Here is a 24603-nt window from a genome sequence, read left to right on the forward strand (position 1 = left end):
TAATTAAGAGTTATTTTTGAGAAGATAATAATTAATATTTACCCCAAATTTTTTTTAAATTGCATTACTATAACCAATGAATGAACGACAACAATGATTAAAATAGAAGAATAATAAAGGAATAAAATAATATAATTTATAAAAAAATTTGGAAATTGTGTACGTGTCGGCAAGCGTATGAGGTCAAATGGCAAGTGGGCGACGTGGTTTCGTGCCCTCCTTTCGTACCAAAGTCTTCGCCTAAACTCTCACGTTTCTCGTCACGAATTTCCTATTATTTACCTAATTGCCATTAACTCTGCTGTTATTTTTACCGCACGTGCTGTGATAAAGGGGGAGAAATCTGTCCACGTCACCCACTGTTTGTTTGGTGGCTTTTGTTAATGATAGAAAAGACAAATAACATGTGGCATCGAAGATCATTTTTTGCCCTAAGAAGAGATTTCTTTTGTTTTTTTGTTTTTATTTTTGTTGTAATTTTTATTAAATAAATAAATAACAATTTAATTTAATTACATACATATGTCATTGTTTGACAAATATTGTTTTTACAAAAGTAAAAAAAATGAAAAATATCAAATTAATCTTTTATGTATGTTATTATCAGGTTCAGTCTGAATTTAAAACATTTTATTCACCTCAACTTTAATTTAAATGTTTAATTAGAAATTCGACACTAACTTAATGTTTTACAAAATATAATTTTAGTTTTTCATACATTTTTATTAAAATAGAAAAATATTTGAATAAAATTAATTAAAATATAATTCAATATCATAACTTTAATATCTTATATGTTAGTTTTTTCATATATTTCATCGAAACTTCATTAATAATATTTAAATATGATAAGATTTAATTATATAATATAAAACTTTTTAGTTTTACACAGATTTAGAATTGTTTCAATTAATCAACGATCATAAATCTATATAAATTAAAAAAATACATTGTGTGAGTATCATAAAATTATATAAATATATAAAAATAATATTTTTATAACTATCATGAGGTGGAATATATTTTCTTATACTCGAATTTGAAATTTTTATTATTTAAATTAAATGTATAAATAAATTCTTCAAAGTTTTAGTAAACAAAATTAATTAATTGAAATTAATAATCTATCCCTAGTTGGATCCCACTAATATCCCAATCCATCGATTATACGGGATGCCCACATACAATAAAACAATTAAAAATTATGGCATTTCTCTAGTAAATTGGACGATTTTTTCCATTAAAAGCTGCATTTGTTTGTCCATTTGCAAAAGATTTTTTATTACAATTGCGGCCAAAAATTTAATGTTTTGTTGATTTTATGGCCCTTTATTAATGTACTTATTGCTTTGCCAAATTTCCTTTTTTAGACCTTTTATCCCTCCAAGGATCAATGGAATTATTTGATTTGAATTTTATTTATTTTTTATCAAAACATTTTTGTTTAATTTTAATTATAAGGTATATTCATAGGTCTCCTTTTGTTTTAAAGGAGTTTTATAATTTTATTTTTAATGAAATTCTAAGGGATTTTTTACATAGGAATATATTTTATATAAATAACTATTTGATACATATAAGATGAATTTTTAATCTAAAAGTGGAATTTAGAAATTATAGGTGTTTTTAAATGTATGTTGTATTGTTGGTTGCAAGAATGGATCGGGAGATGTTAGAGTTACCGTTGTATTTTTTAATATGTATTTTTTAAATTTTATATATCCTTACATAAAATTTTTCGTCCACCTATAATTGATCACACTAACTATTTTGATATTTTCTCTAATTTTCTCAAATTATTTGATCAAGATATAAAAGGTTTATTACGTTATATTTAAAATTATTTTATAATTTCTGAAAACCCTGTAAATATAATATTTTGACTAGGGACCATAAAATAAACAAAACAATTATTGTAGAAGATCATGGAAATGGGGTTTTATTTTTTATAAAGCGTTTACGAAAAGAGAAAAGGAAGAATCCTTCTCAATCTAGGAACAACCAACACGTCAACCTGTACTTTCCTTCTTTAGGTTATCCTCTTGATTTCTCCATCAATTCCTACCGAATTCCCTTCCAAAAAGAACTTTGAAAAATCAAATTTGATAGGTTGTTTTTGGTATAATCACGTTTTTTATTAATTAATTATTTTAAATTGAATGTTATAGATATCTAATTTTTTAATAATATGAGGTGATTATAAAATAATATCAGTTCCAAATTTTTCTTAATCATTAACGACACACAAATCTTGTAGACTTAGAATCTCAAGAGAGAACAATATTACCTTTAACTACTTAAACCACTCAATTAGTTTATTATTGTAGATATCTATTTTAAGGCAATCAATTTTTTTTCATTCACAATAATATTCCATCTTGCTACAAATAATCAGTTGGTCTAGTGAGACGAGACACTAGATCCCTTAATCAGTCAGGAGTTTGAATCCTAATATTTACTAATATAACAAATTGGGTTGAGAGGATTATCTTCATATTGGACCTCTAGAGTGCTCGATTTGAATTAGTCAATTAATAAATTAGAAATCAATGGTTATACAAACAAAATTCTATCATACTAGACCAATCGATAATTGTTAAATTTAATAATTTTATTATTATTATAAAATACGACACCATTAGCTAATAAAATTAGACATAAATGTACAAGGTGAAGTAAGGGTTTCCCATATCAAAAAAATGGGAACTTTAGGCCCACATGTGGGATTTATGGCACACAAGCCTCAGCTGTAAAAACTAAACTCAAAGAATATAAATTACTGTTGTGTGCTCAAATCCAATAGGTAATTTCAGGCATAAATTTTCGTAGAATGAGAAGGCAAATGGAGAACCAAATTCCCAATCACCAATCTTTGTTTCTTGCCTTTTCTTTTCATGAAATCATTGTTATTGTTACTTATCTTTATTCCCTTGAATGGAGCCTCCAACATAAAAGGACTAATATTGTAGTTTAACGTGGGTATTTTAATTTTGATAAATATATATTGTAGTTTAATGTGTGTATCTTTATACCATTACTAAGTAGTTTTGTAACTAAGTGGGAGTGTTTATATTTTTAATAGTATGTGGTGAATCGGTGAATATAAATTTTTATAATTAAATTTAAAATAAAAACTCGAATAACTTAACAAAAAGAATTTTCAAATAAAATTTGAATTGTACAGGTGACTCATCGATTCGAGTAGATAGTATATTCACCCTTAACTATAATAAGGTTAAATTTCAATTGTGAGAGCCGAATAGAGTAAAATCAGCGCCCAATTCCAAGTGAAATGGGGTTTGAAAGGATAACACTACTAAAAGTGGATTGTTTTATGGTCCTATTTGATATGGGTTTGTTTTTCTCAAGTGGAGAAAAATCAAATAAACAAGTCCACAACGTTATCGAACAATAAATGAGTAATAGTTATTGTCCGACTCAAGATAATATTATAATTTTTTTATATATTTAAAGATTATTAATACAATATCTAACTTTCTATAATTTTTTTATTAAATCTACAGTTTGTCAAATAAAAATAAGATTTTTTTTTATATTTTTGTCATTTTATAACGAATTAAATACAAACTTTTATCTCAAAAACTGAGTCATGTTTCAGATTAGAAAGAACCTCTTTAAACTTAAATTGGGTGAAATTTAGATGGAAGGGATATGATGCTCGGGTCGGTCTAACAAAAAATTGGCTAGTAAAAAAGTCAATTTAATTATTTATTTTAAAAGTTTTATGAAATTGAATATAAATTTAAAATGCAGTTCTGCTCATAAGTTAAAAAGTAAATACTTTTTAATTTATTTTTAAAATGATAATAAAATTGTTTTAACTTAAAAATACATTGAAGTATCGAATTCAATACCCGTCAAAAGTTGAACACTTGATTAAGCATTTATTTACTTACCTATTATTGATGATTGTGATTGGCTTGCCTTGATTTGTAATTCTTGTTTAATACATGTGGTTGAATCTTAAACCTTTTACCCTAATCCAATACCCATTTTTCTTCCATTTTCTTAGAAAGAATAAGGTTGGAATGAAGAGTAGTGATAGGGATTTCCTTTGCCTAGATTTGTTGACCGAAATCCTCAAATTGCCTGTTAAGTCCATCATTCGTTTCAATTGTGTGTCAAAGCAATGGCGCCACCTCTTTCGCAATCCCGACTTCGTTTCCCGCCATTTTAACATCGCCCGGAAGAAGAAGTTTCTCATCGTATATTATTGCGAAGGTACCCTCGACATACCCGTCGTTGTCATGCACTTGTTTGTCGATCAAGACCTCGTCGCTTACCGCAACATGCGTCGACAGTTGCCGCCACATTTCGTTAATCTGTTCGTTTTCAACTTTTGTGTCGAGAGTGGACTGATTTGTTTGTTTGATCGGACCAAGTCTCGTATAACCATATCTAATCCCGCCACGAGGGAGTTCAAGATCCTCCCCGAATGCAACGATGGCATTCCGGACAAGTCGTATACTTTCGCGCACACTCTTGGATTCGGATTGGACCCTTTGTCCAATGACCACAAGGTGGTTCATATTCGGTCGTACGTGGACGAAGAAACCAACATTCAAGGACCGGATCATTATGCTGTCTACAATATGAGTACTAATTCATGGAGGGTGATCAAACACAAAGAGTCTTGGTTGTTCGAGTGTCTCGGGGTTTGTCCGAACGGAAGTAACGCATGTGCGAACGGTGTTTATTATTGGCTGACGGACTATAACATCCTAGCATTTCATTTGGGCCGAGAAGTTTTTCAGTTGATCGAGTCACCCTGCGGTGGATCGTTTGGGAGGCTGCTTCCTTTGAACGACCGGATATCGTTTTGGGATACCGAGATGATGGACAAAAGTGCAAGGACTAATGAGGTTTGGATATTGAACGATGAGTCCCGTTGGACCAAGTTATTGAAGATAGAACCGAGTCCGGATTTCGAAAAGATGTTCGGGTTTTGGAAGTACGGCGAGGTATTAGCCGAATCGGCAACCGGAGAGTTCGTGCTTTGCGATCTCGAGACACATAACTCTCGTCAGCTCGGGATTAAAACTAGGGTTCGTGGAGATTTACTTCAGGTATATACTTACGAGGAAAATCTTGTTTCGATAAAAAGAGATTAGGTTGGGTTGTTTACAAAGCAATAAGATGAAGTTCAATCTAATATTTTCATGTTGAAATGGCGTGTTAATGTAGACAGTAGAAAGTTGTAATTGGGAGATATGATTGATCATGTTTTTGATAAAAAATCGTATGCAAAAATTTAGCATATAAGTCACAAGAATTATGGTATTAAATTAAAATCTACTTTAATTTTATATTATTAAATTGAATAAATCAATATTTTATTTGTTTATTTTTAAAAACATGTGAAAAAAATACTAAATTGTGTTCGATTAAAGTCAATTCTTAATTAATTTTTAAAAGAATTTAGATAAATAAAAATACTTTTAAATTTGAGTCTAATTAAGATAAAAGTTTATTATTACAATGTATTGAGTTCATATTAAATGAAGATCCACTCTTTCGGTTGCCATTAATGATGGGCATGGGTCAGATTCTCTGTCAACTCAATCCGACATAAAAATATAGACCATTCACTCGAAATTCGACTTAAATTTAGGGTGACTTCACCCTACCTAACCTTTGAAATAAAACTCAAACTCAACACGATCAAACTCGATGCAAATATATTCATAAAAAGTTCTTAATTTTATTTGATAAAATAGAAATCTAATTGAAAAGAATAATATAATATAAATATCATTGTAATTATTCATAAATATATAAATTATAAATATTATTTTTTGAGTTAAATCGAGTCAAATGTTTTTTTACCTTAAACTCAAACTAAACTTAATTCTAATCCAATTTTTTTTAAAAAAAACTCAATAAAATCAGATAAAATCCATCCCTGTCCCATCCGTGCCAGCAAGTTAAAGTTATACTATGAAATCTCATAAGTACGTGAGAAAGAATTATCAGAATATAGATAAATTTCAATTGTTGGAAACCAGAGCCCAAACAAATGCTTGGAAGACAAAGAGCCCAAATCAAAGCCTAGTTAGGCAAAAGTCCTAAGATAACTCCAGGAAAACTGAGTTTGTATCATTCGTACTATTTTTAATTTATTATATTAGTAAATTTTAAATATTTAGTTTTTATTAAAACTGAAATTATATATATATATATATATTTATTAATTTAGAGTTTATATAAGGTAATATTTATTCAAAAAAAATTCAATCATTTAATATTTATCATTCTCACACATTTGACATTTATGATCCTAAAACTCGAGACTTTAATAAATAACAACAATTCTTTTACTATTATGCAAACTGAAATTATACTCGTATCCATGTTATTTTACTATGTATACTATATATATATTATTATTTTTAGTTATATATATTTTTATATTTTAATAATGTAAAATTAAAACTATCACTACAATGATATGCATTAACAATATCAATACTTGTTGTTCACTCTATTGATAATTATGTCTAAAACTCGAGACTTTAATAAATAACAACAATTCTTTTACTATTATGCAAACTGAAATTATACTCGTATCCATGTTATTTTACTATGTATACTATATATATATATTATTATTTTTTAGTTATATATATTTTTATATTTTAATAATGTAAAATTAAAACCTATCACTACAATGATAATGCATTAACAATATTCAATACTTGTTATGTTCACTCTATTGATAATTATGTTTCTTAAAAAGTGAACTTACGATTAGTTTCAAAAGTTACAAATTAGTCACTAACGTTATCGATTTGTAATAAAATGGTCCATCGACGTTAACCGTCGTTAATGTGCTAACGGAAAGCTGAGCCGGACTGTTAAACGCTGATCTGGACCATCGCTGGAAAACTGTTGGAGTCCCTGTTGACCGACGCTTCGCAGATCTGCTTCTCGACTGCAACTGCAGCTTCACATATCTTTGTCTCTATGTTTCTCCTCTTCTTCCTCATGCACAGTCTCTTCCGTCTCTATCAGTTCCTTTACCAGATCGTGAATAGAAATTTATGATACTAAAAGCTTCGAGGGTTTAAATTTGAATAAAGAGTGATGTAACAGCGGCATCCTGCATTTGAAAAACTTCGAGAATCTACAACGAGGCATGTAATGAGATTATGTGATTCAAAGCTTGGGATTTTGAATACTTGATCAGCCTTAATAACAACGGAAACGATTTGAATATTGCAACTTGTAAGAAAGAAGCCCAGGAAATTAACCATAAGAATGAGATCGTTCATGTCCCTTATAAGCTGATCATTAACTGTTAATTAGAAATCATGTACAAGTTTCTTCTTTTTTTTGGGGTCATTTTACAAATCCAAAAAAGAGACAGAAAAATAAAACATGAAAGGTAGATCAAAACACCAAGAATCAACAAAAACAAAACGTTAAATGTACCTTAAACTCACAGCTATGTACCCAACACTTTGCTGAAATGAGTGTAAACTAACCATAAACTTTATAACTAATAACTGTTTATGTTCAATTGAGCACATTGAAAAAATAGAAGTCTCTTCATCAGGGCTACCTTTAAAAATGATCGATTTTGCTTAAAATGGTTAAACTTTTATGTTCAGTTCAACCATATGAATTGCTTGATTGGCAACTAATAAATTCCACTGTAAAGAGCAAAGTACAAAATAAATTAAACTAATGACGTGATAAAAGAATCTCTACTAAACTGTAATTGAAACCCTTTCTCTATGCAAATTTACACTCATTTAACAACACTGAGTTTGAGCTTCTCTCATGGAGATAACCAAGAAGAAGCATTATGCTATCTTTGCCTTTTATTTAGTACACATGTAGCGAGCACGTGCATAACGTGGTTCAAAATTAATACCCAACTGCAGTGAAGAAGAAAAATGAGAGAAGTTTAAGAATTTGAGAAGGATGGGCTTGAAGAAAGAAAAGAAATGATGAGTTGAAGAAGAAAGGAGGACATTAGGCCGGTCAAAATGATCCCACGTGGTCAAATAATGTCAGAAATAACGTACCACATCAACATTATGTTACTTCAGTAACGGCCGTAATGTCGGGTAACAATAAATTTAAGGTAAATATAAGGTAGTATATGTTCAAAGACTCGATTATTTGACAATAAACATTTATACCGCTATATACGTGATGCTCAAACCTAAAACTTCCAAGGATAACAACAATCCTTTAACCACTAGAATTGTTTGGTTCGTACACCTACGTCATATTAACAATAATTAGGAGTGTACATTAAATCAATTCAATTTGTATACATCAAAATAACTAATTAATTTTACTATAAAAATTGAAATAATTGAACTAAATTTCTTGTTAACCAATATAAAATAACCGAATTTTATATTTAAATTAAATTAATTAAACATACACATAAAAGTTTTATCTAAAATATTTATTTGATACACGAATCAAACAACTTCGACGGTAAAAATTGTTTGAGGTCCCAAAATTTAATGTCAAATACTTGAAAATCATTTTTGAATAGATGTTATATTGTAATTACACCATATTAATAAAAAATTAGTTGATTTAATGATTTGAATTATATAAATTAAATCTGATGTCAAATACTTGAAAATCATTTTTGAATAGATGCTATATTGTAATTACACCATATTAAAAAAAAATTAGTTGATTTAATGATTTGAATTATATAAATTAAATCTGAATAAATTTAAAAATTAATTTAATTTATTAGATTAATTCGAGTTAACAAGCTTGTTCCAAAAAAAAACAGAGAAACTTATAATCCCCTAACCGTGGGATCTACTCTAAGGTGATCAGATTAAGAAGATAAACGGTCAAGATAACACATTTCTATCTGAAGTTTGATTAATTAATCAGAGGACCAGATCATGAAAATAGACGGCCAAGATCACACTTTACCGTCCAGCGGATCCCACGTTCACCCGAATTTGTTTTCTTGTTCGTTTTGTTAATTTGTTGCTCCCATCCCTAGCAGCACCCTTCTTCATTTCTTCGAGACATTTTAGAAGAAAAAGAAGATTTTCATCTTATTGTTCTTAATTTTCTTCGAAAACAATCAGAACGATGGATGATTACACGAGGGAGATGATGGATTTGAAAACGCTAGTTACCCGAACCCTGGAGAAGAAAGGGGTTCTAGCTAAGATCCGGGTAAGAAAAAAGTTTTCTATTTTTCCCCCGGAATTTCATGTTTGGTTCTCGAGAACGAACGACGAAGAAGAAACTGAGTTGAGGAATTTTGCTCTGTTAATTTAAAGTTGAGAAAAATAATTCCTCTTTTGGCTTTGGATCTCGTGTTAGGGATAGAAACATTTCTTTTTGAAAATTGGATATTTGTTAAAAATGTTTTACCTTCACGAATAATTGAATGTGTAAATTGGATTTTTAGATCTTTGGACCTGAAAGTTGAAATGACATGTTCTGAAAACATTAAAGTGTGGTTCTTTTGGGGTGGAATTAGATAAATTGGAAATGTTGATTTCCCCCCTTTTTGAAAGTTCGAAATTTTTGAAGATTTTCTCATTGATATTGTTTGATAAGCTGGGTTGCTGTTAATTTTGTTGAAGTGTAAGCCGGAAATTTTTATTTTCAGAAAATTTGTGCATATTTTCTTTGCATTAGAAGATAGAGAGGGAAGAGGAAACTTCTTATTTTCTGGGGTCTTTAGTATAGGGATTTATAGGAAAATAGTGTAGTTTTAGGAGGGGAAGCTAAGATTTGTACCGGTGCACCATTTAGTTGACAAGGAAAAGGGTTTCTCATTTCCACTGATTGAATAGGGGAAGAATGCAAGATGAGGAAAACATATTATTGAGTATGCACATTTGGTTTCGGAACTTGGAAGTTTGTAAGTGAGATATTTCAAAAGGAATAGAAGAGAAAGTCATGTCCCGAGTTTTCTGAAATGTTTAACCTAGTTAATGATGAGTGTTGAACTCATTCTCGGATTTTGAACAGGAATGCCAGATAATCATTTTCCTTGGCTGCCTCTGTTTAGGAATTGCAGATATGGGGAAAAAGAGGGGGGATTTTTTTTTTCATTTGTGTGCAGGGGTGTGGTATTAAAAGTGCAGATCTAACAAAGTCCTTAGTGTTTTCTGTATGTGGTAGTGGTAAGACCTATGTGAGCTGAAGTCTATTAATGGTATTATCATCTTCAATGATTGCTTGTGAGGTGTTTCAGTGTTTGGATTAATAAAATTGTTTTTCCATATGTTTTTTTTTGGTTTCTCCTTTTTCCTGTCTTTTAATGTTAATGTACTTGGTATTTCAAATTCACAATCAATTAGACACTTGAATAACTTTCACTTTTCCATTTATGTCATTCCTAGGCTGAACTCAGGGCAAGTGTCTTTGAGGCAATAGAAGAGGAGGATCGAGTTATTGAAAAAGAAGAAGGTTTACATCCTGCATTACTGGGAAGTTGCAATGATCGTGCTAAACAACTTCATGCTTCTCCTTCTGGTCAGTCCATTAGTTTGAGCCTTTTATATATTGTTATTTTTTTAAGGAATTATATATTGTTATTTGAAGTTATCGGATGGCCCTCTTTTGCTGCTGGCCCTCTTTTGCTGCTGGCCCTCTTTCATTTTGAAAAAGACTAAGCAAGTATCTAGTTTTTGTTTTCTTTTTTCTTCCTTGGTTGTTGTTTTCTTTTTTCTTCCTCAATATAGTCTTTAACCGTTTCATTTGTGAATTGTGAACAAGTTCTCATGTTGCTTTTGTTTTGTCTCCAAACTCTGCTCTAAATCTCCCTTTTGTGATGTCCTAAGTAATGTGCACCTTGTATTTCCAATTGCAGGAAGATTGTTAACTGCACTAGTATGCGAGTACTTGGATTGGGCACAACTAAACCATACTCTGAAAGTTTATCGGCCTGAGAGTAATTTGGTAATCAAGTAATTTCCAATGTATCATAGTTCTGGTCATTGCTTTATAGTTGATAATTTAATTGGTTTTATTTCTCTGAAGCTTACATGCGAATCATTTTGATATTTGTCTTCTTTTACATGTAGCAAAAAGACTCTTGGAAAACTGAGCTGAAAGACTTTAGTGGCAAAAATGGTTATGATCTTAACAGAAATGGGGATAGTGGACCGTTGCTCCTGGATGTTCTTGAAGGTTTCTTGAAGTTTGAGGTTAGTTGATCTCTTCTGTATATAGTTCATAGTTCATACTACAGTAGGTCTTTGACTTGTGAATTTTGACTCATTTTAGTGCATCTGTTGTCTGAAGCTTGTAAACTCTTTTGTTTACTTTTTTTCTATGCTAAGTGTTATTTGTAGTACTAATTAATGTGTTCTGAATTATGATAATTCTTTTAGACCAAGTGTCAACTTGCCGTTGTTTGGGTGTTCTCGTATAACCTAGCTTTCTTCTCTGGTTTGACGTCTTTTTAAGATAGCTGATGTGACAAGATGGGCCATTTCTGAATATCCTGATAGCTAAAGGGATGAATGTTGAACTCTGTGTGGAGAAGGATAGGTTTTACTGTAATCTGGGTGCAGAAATAGGTTTTGGTGTTCTTTCTGTAATGGTTCTCTATTAAAAGGAAAAAGAAATTAGCAGGCCTGTCTTTTGTTTGGAAATGGCACTGCAAAATTTCAAAAACAGATATTTTGTTAACTTAAGATTAGTTTTAAATTATTAAAGTAAACTACTATATATGTTCAGAGAAATCAACCAATTATTTTTCCTGCTATTGATATTCGGAAATCACAATGGAGTAAGATGAAAGATCATTATAATTATCACGTTTGCACTTTGCAGACAGATACATCAACATTAAAGAAAAATAGTGAAAGCTGTAGTTGTATGTTGCTTTATGCTGTCAAAGCTCTTAAATGAGCCAGGGAAAGGTTTCTTAGTTAAGAGAAAAAGAGAATGAGGTTATGGGAACAATTGTTGTATGTCTTGGCGTTGAAAAAATATATTAATGACAGTAGTTTTGAGTGTGATGAGTACAGTAATGTGGAGGACTATTATGTTAATTTGTTCCAAGGAAATCCTGGTTGGCTTGAGTGCGAAGGGTTCTCAGGAGGACTTGGATGTGTGAAGCTAAGACTGATATCAATCAGGATTATTCTAGCACTTGGGACTTGAGGGTTTCTTTTCAAGGTCCTAAATATGAGGCTTTACTCAGAACTATCTATTTTCTTGTATTGTAAGCATCGAGTTTCTGCTTTCGTCATACCAGGGAGAGTTTGACATGTACAGAAGTGAGATTTGATTCATATCACCAAGTTTTTGGTAGTTAGATATCTGCAATGTTACCCTACATCATGATGACGTCTTTTCATATTTAAATGTTCAAATAATTTATACATGTGGAAAACATGCTCATGGCTACCAATCACATTTTTCAGAACTTATCCCAAGCACGAGGAACTGGAAGGAGATCACACGAAATTGAGTCTTCATCTAGTTCAGAGTCTCGCAACACAAGAAGGCCCTCATCATCTGCTGTTGCTGGGGGCTTGCCTCCATTGGGCAGGTGCTGGACTAATGCCATATCCCGCTTCTTCATCTTTATCGTTTCCCATTTTTCTTCATAATACTGCTAAAAGCTGACTATTTTTAGCATTTTTATGACAGGCCGGTCTCTGTTTCGCAGTCATCTGGTAAAGTGATTATGTTATATGTTGTTTTAACGTTCACATATCTACTTTATTGTTGTTTCCATCATATGATAACTTTGGCATATAGATAGAAGAGCAGGCTCTTCCATGTCTGGTTACAGGAAAGACGAGTATAGTTGGAGATATGATGATGATCTCTCAGAAGACGTGATTCGAAATTCAACTGCCCTTGAAAATCTTCAGTTGGACAGGAAGGCCAGGAATTTAACTTCTTCTTGGCGGTTTGTCTCTCAACCCTGCTAAAATGAAACTTTGCGTACTGGTTTGATGTTTACTAGGAATTAATATGAAACATTGGCATCACAGACCTTTTAAAGCTTTTAGGTGAAAGTTCCACTGGATGAGATTGTTCTGATATTTGGCATGGAGATGAATGTTTTTTATCTTTCGTTCCCTGGTGTTATAATAAATTGCATTTTTATCTAGTAGTAGGAAGACTAATGCATCTCTGAAACCTTGGATCACTTTGTATTTATTTATTTGTCGGATGAATTTGAAATGAGGTTGTTGTAATGAGTAACGTTATTTTAAATTGTGTAAAACATGTCACCTTAGTCATGTAACCTATGTTCCTTGGAGTATCCGTGTCCGACCCTGGTAAATATGACCTCCTAGGATGCTCCAAATATATTGAAAAATTTAGAAAAATCTAGCCATGCCATTGTCAGATGCATACCATGCCTGGCACTTAAACCTAATCCGAGTAACCATAGAAATATACTATCAGTATTCAGTTTATACATGTATATCTAAAGTTGTATCTGCTTAATTAATTTGGTCACAGGCATGCTGGGGATGGAATCGGTGGGGACGACGACAAGGTTGATCATATGTAGCTGAATGACATGTATCACATTCCGGCAAAGCCTAGTTCAGTTTGCGTTTTCAAGTTTTTCGCCCATGCAAGATTTTCTTAACAACAAAAATAGGAAGTGAAGTTATAATGTAAGTTTATATGTGTGTGTGTGTGTGTGTTTGTGATGTGATTTAGGCCATCTCTTTTGAGCATTATTTGCTTTATGGATCCCATGGGGCAGACCTATTGTATTTTTGATGTTTTTGCTTGGATTTAGATCAAACCATGTTTTGCAAGCTGAGAAGTGTACGGTTGTTTGTTTATCTGTTGATGCACATGAATAGTCATGTTTACTTTTCCCTAAACAAGTTGATGTTGTAGCTTGTAAGTTACCAAAACTGCCTTCTAGTATGGTGATAGAAATTTGTTACTCGGATTTTGGATATGGGTATGGTCCTACATCGAGAATGCTCGGTTTTTAAGTAGTTTCTTCGACTTGTTTATAGGGTTGTACCCAAATACCCGTGTTTGAATATAGATTTAAAAATTAAATTTCACATGAAGTACCAAAAGTTGTGTAAAAACGTTGAATTATAATGATTTTAAATTTCATAAAATGACAAATCAATATTTTTTTTATTAATTTGGGGTAAATACAAGATAATATTTGTTCAAAAACAATTCTCTACCATTTGACATTGAATGTTTACACTCTTGGTATTTTTGATGTTTGAATTGAGGTTTCAAGGAATAACAACAATTCCTTTATCACCGAGATCGTTTGGTTCATATAATAATAAATCATATTTAATGTTATGTGTTTTTACAATTGTATAATAATAAATTAGTTTTCAAATTTTATATATTTTAAAATTGAAATGATTTAATAAATCTTTAATATTTAAAAATTTTATCTGTGCCGCTCTCTTTTAATTTGAAATGATTTAGTAAACATGTAGTTTGCCAAAAATTATCAATAATTGAGCTTAGCTCAGTGGTTGAGTTTATTGTGTTCTAAGGTTTTAGGTTTGATTCTTGATCATCATTTTCAAGTACTTTTGTTTTTTTTTTCTCCAATATTATGATAGCACGTCAAGTTTCTTGAATTATTTGAAATTATAATTAAATTAATAGAATGCTTAAGTTTTAAGATTAAAATTGTTATGATATAATATTTCAATATCATTTTTATTAAATCAATTATCAAATTAAACGAACAACAATCAATATATATATTCGAAGAGGCTTGTAAAGGGAATAGCTATATTAAATGAAAAGTCAAAACTTATATATTGATGGATATGAGTACGAAGTTGGACAAGTATTGTGGATCACTCAATATGCCAATTTAAACTATTAAATACATTTGGATTTGAATCTACTGAAAATGACTTCATACTTACTAATTACCCATTCAACAGACCGTTCGTTGAGCAAATTCTACTAAAAGTAAATTTTCGATTGAAAAAGCAACATGTTGGACTAATCGAGTTTTGGATAAAATTACGATGATATGTTAATATTTATTTTTTTGTTCGAGTTTTAGATAATATTTGTAAAAAAATATAAATAAATTTAGTGAAATAAACGTAAAAACCATATATCAAAATTAAATAAAATGATATTTAAACATTTATTTGTTTCATTTTAAAGTGAGATTTATATAAGAGACTTAAGGCGTAAATCGTGTGACCTCATCTCTTGATGTTCTTGGTATGAACACCGTGTACGCAGGGTGCATGAGCATTTATTATTGAACATATAATAACTTATATATTTACTCCATATTAATAAAAAAAAAATCCTTATCGAAAATTCATTTATAAAATTTAAAGCTCCTTGTTATTTTTATCTGAAAATATCTTTATCGAAATTAATTTTGGGTTCAAAAATATTTTTCTTTCTAACACTGCTTGCATAAAAGAGAGAAATTTATCGTCGGTTAACTTGGACTATGTAGGATTGAATGCTTAAAATCATATTTTTCTATATAAAAAGATATTTATAGAGGTATTTTTAAAAAGGAAAAATCTTTTAAGTAATGCAAGTTTTTAAAATAAATGAAATATAAAAGATATTAGTAATAATAATTGTAATAAATAACAATAACACACAAAATAAACGAATAATAAAAATTAAGTAAATAATTAAGCAAAAACAAGACAAAAGTAGAATGGAAACAAAACACCACACTACAATCCCACCTTTCGCACAACAGCTCCCACAGCAGCTATAACCAGAACACGTGACCCCCAAGCAAGCAAGGAAATTGAAAACCCTAATAATAACCGCCAAATCAGGATCGAAAGGATTTCACCATTTCAGCTACCAATACCCAAAGCACCTAAACAGAGCCAAATACTACCAGCAACGAACCAGGCAAACGCAACAGTAGGGGCACCGAAGGTCCGAAACAGATAAAAAAATGATTTTCTTGAGATAGCTTCGCTTGAATTTACAGTTTTAGTGCAAGTGCGCGAAGATACACTTCGACAACTTGATAGATTAAACGTCCTAAACGCCTTTGGAAGCCCAACAATCGCAGAAACATCTCTCACTCCTGCTCATATAACCAGGAGCTACACTCTAATAATACTAGGGTACTTTCATTATGGTGCAATAGAAATATCTAGTAACTTTGTATCTGCAACCATCGTTGTGCAATACTGCAACATGTGTAGCCTTCTTTTTCCTCATGGTAATCGACTCTTTGCACAAACCAAAAGACAAACCAAACTTATTACCTCCGGAGATGGTCTCTGAAAACCTCAGAGACTCCGACTGACCTACATCCTCTATACACAAACTTTTAGTCAACAACAAAGCATATACAAGATCTTTGATAGACAAGTTCTCTTACAAACCTACGTAATACGTCAAAACAGAATTCAAAGTTTGACTATTAGATTTACATAACTTGTTAATCTACAAATAACCACAAAGATTTTATGGCTAACATACACACTAAATGTTACTATAAATAATCCCAATCATGACTGAAAAAAGGGATTGACCGCTCATGGCCAATTCATTTCCTTCTTCCTCATGGTAATCCATCATCTTCTTCCTTCAAACACGATTAATGATCGTTGTCGCACCATTACGAATCTCCATTTAAATTAAACGAGTGAACCACCTTTATCTAACAAGTTTTAATACATATATTATTTGTATGTAACTGATAGTTTTTTTATAATATGCGATGGTAAGTACAATGAATTATCTATTTAAAAATAACTCTCAATCATTGGACATTGAACGTTTACACTTTTAACATTGATAAATTTAAATTTAAAATTTTAAAAAATAATAATAATTCTTTTACCATTGAATTCAATTGGTTGCTAGCAATTATTTGATATCTATGAAAGTTACCGTCGTTACATTCATGTATACGTTACATTCTCTCATATTTTGACGTAATTTAATTTTATAAAAAAGTAATTAAAGAAATAAAATGAGAAAATAAAACAGAAATCCGCGTGGCAAACTCAAAACGTCAGACTCTTACACGTTGTCCACGTTTCCTCAGTCGAAGGACGAACTCCGATTTCGCTTTAAAAAGTTGTTCAAACCCCACAGCCAAACAATCCCTTACCTTTCCCATGGCGGTTTTCAGCCGTTGCTCCAGAGCCGCCACGGCTGTCAAATCGCCGAACGCCGCCGCCGTTGCAGCATTCTCTCACGTAATTCGACCTCTCTTTCATTCCTTTTCTTCTTCGACTCTTGATCCCGAAACTGACCTCAACCGTAATAAACCGGCCGGATTGGGGACTCTGAAGAGAGAACCGAAGGGTAGAAATGTCCAGTGGGTGTTTCTAGGGTGTCCCGGCGTTGGCAAAGGAACGTATGCTTCTCGGTTGTCGAATCTTGTCGGTGTTCCGCACATCGCCACCGGTGATCTCGTCCGTGATGAGCTCGCTTCCTCTGGTTCCCTTTCTTCTCAGGTCCAATCTTTTCTGTTAGGTTTCGTCTTCCATTTTTTTTACAGAAAGTTGAATTTAACCTCTCAACACGTTTTCAGGTGAAAAAACGGTTTGTTTTTACTGAATGCATGTTGAAAAGAGGATATATATATCACCGATTAGTTTAAATCGTTCGATCTACTTCTGTTTAGAGAATTCACGGTTCAGTTTACTTTTGAATGATTAAAGTTAAAAAGCTTTCTATTTGTAAATAAGTGAATGCATAAATTTCTTGTTTGGATCATTGTATTCAAATCTATGCTAATTTTTAACTTAATTAATTCCGTTTGATAAATGTTTTTTTTGTTTTGTTTTTGTTTCAATACATATGAATGTTATTTTTTAGCTCATAGTATACAGGTTGTACCTTTAGCATTAAGTAATCTTGTCTATGGAGTTTGATTGCTGCAAGCAGAAAAGTAACATTGATGACAACCTAAGTGCTGATGTGGACTCCGGAATCTGAGGATACAGTAGAACTATTAAGTATTAAGGACACATGTTTCGTCGATCCCTGAAGTTCTCGTCAGCATTTTAAACAGTTTTTCATTAATATCGTTGTCAATTTTGTAGTTCCTTTAGGATTAAGTAATTTAGTCTTTCGATTTTGATAGCTGTAAATGAAAACAAGTAACTTAATAATTATTAATGGAAAACCACCTAAATGCTCATGTGAACTGAAATCTGACAATACAAACCCATAAATAGAACTAATTATCATGAACATATGTTTTGGCATATTCCTGGGGTTCATGTCAGCATTTTAGATGGATTTTCGTTTAAATTGTTATTGATTATACTTGTTTGCATCAAATATGAAATATCAAATATACACAGAGCAGATTGCATTTTTTTACTATAGTACACAGATTCTGTAGATATTTAATCTTCTTTTTTATTATCAACCTGAATAAAAACAAGTAGTAAAAGCAATAATCAAATGGATCCATAATAAATTTGTTGAGGGTTTTTCGACGCCTTTTGGAGAAGTTTAACTGGTTTTTGCTTTTGTTGCAATTTGAAGATCATGATAGAAAAGAAATTGGAGTTGAAGTTTATCTTTTTTAAAAATTTAAATTTACTTTTTTATTATTATACACTTGGCAGCTAAAGGAGATTGTTAACCAGGGCAAATTAGTTTCAGATGAAATTATAATAGATTTACTTTCCAAACGTCTTGAAAAGGGAGAAGCTAAGGGTGAATCGGGGTTCATTCTTGATGGTTTTCCTCGGACAGTAAGACAAGCGGTAGGTGCTTCATTTGATAATTTTCTGTAATATTTTGTATTCTGCTAAAGTTTAATTCAACTTTACTACAGGGAAATAAGAATGTTTGTGAAGGCAGTGTTTAAAGAAATTGTAGGAAAATACTTGCATTGGGTACTGCATTTACCCCTTTGTATAGCTATTGCTGAAGGTTTTGCTAAAAGCGTGTGTAAATTCAGGTTCCTGTTGGTTTTAGAAGCATGCCATATTCGTGTGTTCTTGTTTTATATAGATTGTGAAAATTTTTGCGTTCGTGTTTCTTTTTCATGATGTATAATGTATTACGTCCAGTATTGCCAGGTTATACTTATGCAACTAGATTACAACTTCTACCTATGTTCTCAATGACAAATAAATTTGCCATCATGGCCTATAGTAAATTGGATAGTCGAGAATGCTGTTTTTTGTTTGTTTGTTTGGTATACACTCTGAAGAATAGCATCTTATCGCAATACAACATGCTGATTTCATACTGTTGAAGTTTCTATATTGTTAGCAGTTTTTGTTTCATCGACAAATCTGAAATTGCAATTCACTTATATATGGAAAGCTGTATGTTTTTTGTGTTGTTTTTGTGTTCTGTCAGGAAGCGTAATGGTTGCACTATTGAATATATTTATCATGTAAAATAGCTCCATGGCATTTTGTTCCAATTACTAGTTAATCCCTAACCATGTAGTCTACTATTTCATTATGTTTATTTCCTAGGAAATATTAGAGGGTGTGACGGACATCGACTTAGTGATTAACCTGAAACTCCGGGAAGAAGCATTGCTTGCAAAATGTCTTGGAAGAAGGATTTGTAGTGAATGTGGAGGAAACTATAATTTGGCTTCTATCGATATCAAGGCTGAGAACGGGAGGCCTGGGATGCACATGAGTTCACTTCCTCCTCCTCCCGAGTGTGCATCCAAGCTTATTACTCGACCTGATGATACCGAAGAAGTTGTTAAGAACCGTCTCCGCATATACCAGTCGACGGTATTTCTCTAAAATGCATTGTTGAGAATTTAGTTTACTATCCATGTGAATTTTTGGGTTCAATTCGCGTGTTTAAAAATTACTAGACATAATCTACCCGATTGGTTCAAAACCATATGACCTTGGAGCTGTAATTACAGGGGAAAGAATTGTCTGATGCATTTTCAAATTTTATTTTCACAGACTCGACCTGTAGAGGATTTCTACCGCAGTCGTGGGAAATTGTTAGAATTCGATCTTCCAGGAGGCATCTCGGAGTCATGGTTGAAGCTGCTCCATGCTTTGAATCTTGAAGATCACGGCAACAAGCAATCTGCAGCCGCATGATGTGTATGATCATTTGAAGTATTTGCAGGTAAATTTGGTCATTCTTTGCATGCATATCTTTTTCATGAAAAAAAGAAGAAAATCTGAGAAGGAAGAGAGAAACATTGAATGTGCAATAAAGCTAGACAGGTATGAAGCCCTAAACTACTAAAGGTGGCAGTTTTGTACTTGCATCTTAAAGAATGTGCGAAGTAAGTTATTGTTTGGGGGCTGGTGGGGGTATTGTGTTATTTAAGCCATTAACAAGTACATGTATGTCCGCCAGCTTAATGCCAATGCCATTTTCACTCTGCTGTATAATTTTCACATTGTCTTCGCTTGATGACGGAAGTAAGATTTTAGGTAAAGGGGTTAACTTTTAAATTTTAGGAGTAAAAATAGATTATTAATAGAATATCTAAAATATATAATAATTTGTAATTTTTTGTTCCATTCATGAGCCCTTGACAGTCTCCTTTCCATTTGACTTTTTTGAAACTTCAAATCAAGATCAAATTTCATTAGATTTACGATGATTTCTTTCATTCAATCACCTTTCTCTAGTTCGTTGAAAAATTAACTAGTTCAGATTTGTTATTGTTTGTTCTAATCATCTCTAAATAACCTAAAATGATGACTAAAATTAGAATTAACAAAAGTTAATCTTAGATTTGAGATTTTTCAAATAATCTCTTCAACGACTTTAGAAAGACTTCATTGATTCTTACAAATCCGGTTTCCTTTTCTTACAACCCATCTAAGAAACTCTTTATCCACACAAAAAAAGGCATATTTGAAACCAATCTAAATTCTCCGGCTAACTCAAAAAATCTTAAAATCACCATTAATGTTCTTGCTTTCTAAAAAGAAAGAAAAAAAAAAACTAGCTTGATTCTTGAACCTCTTTTGGCAAAATGAATAAAATCATGCTTCGTAAAAACAAAATTGATTAGAGAATAGCTTAAGAATCAGTAAACTTCCTCAAAAGAAGACGAACTCAAAATCCAAAGATCTTTTAAAATAGGCAATATAGAAGAATCGATGAAGATGAAAGAGATTCAGTAGAAATTAGGAACAATTTAAAGAAATTTCGTGTTCGATTAGATGTTGGAGTGTTTGGATTGAAGGTGGTGTTTGATAAAGTGGAAATGAAGAGGTTAAAGAATAACCATATGATAGTTATGTATCTTGGCTCCAGGAAGATTGCCAAGTTTTTAGAATTGTTTAATTGCTTGTTAAAATCTCCAAGTCTTTACCTCATTTCAAACAATAAAGAATAATATAGGAAGATTATGAAAGGAGAAACGATAATATTTTTAATATAAATATTTTATTAAGGTGTATTTCATATACTTCCTATTTTCTTTTGTTAAAAGTAAATAGTTTTTTTATTGTATTGTGTTTCAGTCTCCATAAACGATGGATTTATTGACGCGTCAAAACTCAAAATTGACACTTGGTTATACCCTATTGGTTCAGGTGTCACGTCATATAAGATCTCAACCCCATTATCAAGACTATGTTAATAATGAAATTCAAACTTCTTTTATTTGATTAGCATAGAGTAAATACAAACTTTAAATATTACATTGACATTTAGAGAATTGAGGGGTCACATTAGAACAAACCCCAAAGTTGAGGAGTGCGAATCATGTCATTATCCCACATTAGAGACTATTTTGATACGCACATGTACATGCTAATTTACATGATTAATTAACATTATCCACATGATTATTGGAATGAATTATGTGCATAATGGGGCGGCAAGTCCTAATCCCACCTTCTTCTCAATTAGGTCACCGGAGATGTTGAACTGATCCAGAAGAACATCTGCATGTAATTCGCTCCGATTTCCCTCCGATTTGCTCCCCCAGATCTCCGGTATCACTTGCTCCAATTTCTTCACTTCCTGTATTGCATAATCCGCTTCCTTTGTCTTACCCGTCTTTCCAACCTTTAACACAAAATATTCAGATTAATTCATTTTGCAAAATTCATATATATGTATATATATTTCAAATTTAAAATCAATATTTATTCATTTCAATTCTGTTTTATTTTAAAATGGAAATTACCAGACAAGTCCATAGGCCAATAGCCTTTCCAGCGGATATATTCCGAACGTTGTCATCCAGAAACAGCTGCAACAAAATAAATAAATATTTTAAATAAAAAAGACAACAATAATTTATATATATATATATTGAAGGACATTATATTATAAATGGACGGTGAAAACAGGGATATATTGTGAGGTGTTGATCCCTTTTTTTATATAAAATTTAAATTATTATATGGTTTAAATTTTTTCAAGTAAACTTAGTGATGGAGAATGAATGTTACAAATGCATCTATAAGATATGTGTTGTCAATATCTAAGAAAAATTATGAATATACACTATCTTATAATCATTTTATACTAACTAAATTTTTTATCATATCATTTAAGTATTTTTTATTCATAATTTACTTTGAAAACTCCTAAAATTTTATAATTTCGTATAATCTAAATCTATGATATAACTTGTTAAAAGTTTACATTTAATATAAAATTCTATGTCCACGCCTAAATAAAAAATATTTCTTAAAATTTTAATATTGTCATATTCAGTTTACATTTAATATAAAATTCTATGTCCACGCCTAAATAAAAAATATTTCTTAAAATTTTAATATTGTCATATTTCTAATTTAGAATTTAGGGTTAAATTTTATAATTTCAAATTTAAAGTGTAAGGTTTATATCCTTAAATAGAATACATTACAATACTAAAATCTCGTTTATAATATTCTATTTTGTTATCGGTATATAAAATAATAAGTTTTATGTATGATTTTTAATTCAGAAAGGAATATTACAGTGAGTGGAGGATCAACACGGGAGACGTGCAGAGCAATTTTCATGGCCTCCGTGGAAGGTTTGAGAACGACAGGGAACTCATCAGGACGCTTTGATTTTGAGAGGTTAGGATTCAGTGTCTCGAAACATATGATTTGATCGAAACAATCTTCAATTCCCAACCTTCTCATAACCTTAATCGCATGAACTCTATCGGAATTCGTGAATATCTGCAATCACAACAACAATTTTTCTTTCTAAATTTCAAGCTTCAAAAATTACTCAATAATTCTAATGATTTTGTTTTTTTTCCCTTATGACTTACGATTTTCCTTTGGGTGATGCTGCGTAACATATTACGTAGCTGAGGGTCCGGCTTGATCACGTCGTACGCCAATCTTCCGTGGACGAAACTGCCAATGAACCAAAATGAAGTCAAATTATTTTCTTGTCAAATATTGGAATTAAGATATAGATATAATATAAAATTAGTCGTTAAATTAATCGAATTTGATGATTACAATTAATATTTCAATTCATCTATCTTCAATTTTTCAACTATAATTTTTATTTATTTATATTAAATACATAGAGGAAAAAGAAGGTTGGAGAAGGTCTTTCTCACCCGTGGTAATCATCGGCATCAATGTCATAGCCTAACGCCTGCAGAAACAATTTTAAACAATTTTCTTTTTAGAATTAAATCTGCAATTATTCCAAACAATTTAACGCCGGAAAGAGACAAGTTTGGTAATTACTCGTAAACCGGCGAGGGTGCTGCCGTAAGTTTTGAAGAGTTCCACTCTGAGATTCAAAGCTTTCGTCGCCGGAAATCCACATTTCTCAATTAGAAAATCTGAAGAAACAGTAAGAGCAGAAAATAGTTTACGATTTTCTAAATTTGTGCGAAATAAGTAGCGAGTTCTGGAGAAATATATGAAATGAAAACCACGAACCGTCGATGTTTTTCTTGACGCCTTGAGCTAATCCAGTGTTGGAAGGATAAAGAGTATCATCCAAATCTGTTAAGAACCAAAGAAAAAAATCCAAGCCGAAAGATCAGAAAAGAATTTGAAAGCGGAAATTTCGAGTAAAAAGAAGAAAATAATAAGCGGTAAAAACTTACCAAACAAGATGCAATTGAAAGGAGAATCCATTTGATAAAACAAAACAGATGAAGAGAGAATTCAAGAGAGAAAAATGAAGATTTTTGAGAAGCTGAAGCAAGAAGGCAGAGGTCCGAGCGAGGAGTTTCAAACGAATGAATTTATAGAAAAATCGGAAACTGTGAATAATATAAATATATATATATATTAAGATAAGGAGAGGTGGCTGTTGCTGACTCAGAGCTCAAACATTATTTCAAGTTAGGTTCAATCATGAACTTGATCTCTTTGTGACAAGTACGAAAACTAATCATTTTATTTTATGCTAATGTACACAAGTGATCCCTCAACTATTAACAATTATAAAATGATCCCCTAATTGTAGGGTATTGATTTATTGAGTCTCTTGACTATTAAAAGTTATAAAATAGTCACTCAACTATTATATGTTCAAACTCATCCTTTTTCGTTAAAATATTGATGATAGTATGCTGGATGTTAACCTGTTGATTGAGATATGATAGTCATTTAAGATTTTGGGATCATATTTTATTATATCAAAGTCAGCATGTTAACTTACAGCTTAGATTGCTATCAATTTTTAATAAAAATGATGAGTTTGGAATATATAAATAATCGAGTGACCATTTTGTAACTTTTAATA

At 31.3% G+C, this 24603-nt stretch overlaps 4 protein-coding genes across 5 annotated transcripts; 3 read left to right on the forward strand and 1 right to left on the reverse strand.

Moving 5' to 3' along the window:
* Positions 1-4049: 4049 nt before the first annotated feature.
* Positions 4050-5132, forward strand: LOC120174669 (putative F-box protein At1g32420). Its single transcript, XM_039181445.1, has one exon. The coding sequence runs from the start codon at positions 4050-4052 to the stop codon at positions 5130-5132; it is 1083 nt and encodes a 360-aa protein (XP_039037376.1).
* A 3878-nt stretch (positions 5133-9010) lies between these two features.
* LOC120174712 (protein TONNEAU 1a-like) lies at positions 9011-22198 on the forward strand. The gene is made up of 9 exons (XM_039181480.1): positions 9011-9189; positions 10371-10503; positions 10841-10929; positions 11055-11177; positions 12405-12532; positions 12634-12659; positions 12745-12898; positions 13462-13584; positions 22183-22198. The coding sequence occupies exons 1-8, from the start codon at positions 9103-9105 to the stop codon at positions 13511-13513; spliced, it is 792 nt and encodes a 263-aa protein (XP_039037411.1). The 5' UTR covers positions 9011-9102; the 3' UTR covers positions 13514-13584; positions 22183-22198.
* Positions 17055-20303, forward strand: LOC120174709 (probable adenylate kinase 6, chloroplastic). Its single transcript, XM_039181477.1, has 4 exons — positions 17055-17420; positions 18546-18686; positions 19413-19685; positions 19869-20303. Exons 1-4 carry the CDS (start codon positions 17079-17081, stop codon positions 20010-20012), a joined length of 900 nt encoding a protein of 299 aa, XP_039037408.1. The 5' UTR covers positions 17055-17078; the 3' UTR covers positions 20013-20303.
* Positions 21685-24048, reverse strand: LOC120174711 (uncharacterized protein C24B11.05-like). Of its 2 annotated transcripts, none has more exons than XM_039181479.1 (8): positions 23960-24048; positions 23790-23855; positions 23592-23689; positions 23459-23496; positions 23159-23246; positions 22854-23063; positions 22070-22135; positions 21685-21948 (listed from the first exon to the last, which is right to left on the reverse strand). In XM_039181479.1, the coding sequence occupies exons 1-8, from the start codon at positions 23988-23990 to the stop codon at positions 21739-21741; spliced, it is 807 nt and encodes a 268-aa protein (XP_039037410.1). In that variant the 5' UTR covers positions 23991-24048; the 3' UTR covers positions 21685-21738. The 2 variants fall into 2 exon arrangements, with proteins under 2 accessions (XP_039037410.1, XP_039037409.1); XM_039181478.1 differs by having other exon boundaries at positions 22854-23066.
* Between the last annotated feature and the right edge of the window lie 555 nt (positions 24049-24603).

Source organism: Hibiscus syriacus, unplaced genomic scaffold (assembly GCF_006381635.1).
Source record: "Hibiscus syriacus cultivar Baekdansim isolate YM2019G1 unplaced genomic scaffold, ASM638163v2 tig00112114_pilon, whole genome shotgun sequence".
NCBI classification, from domain to species: domain Eukaryota; kingdom Viridiplantae; phylum Streptophyta; class Magnoliopsida; order Malvales; family Malvaceae; genus Hibiscus; species Hibiscus syriacus.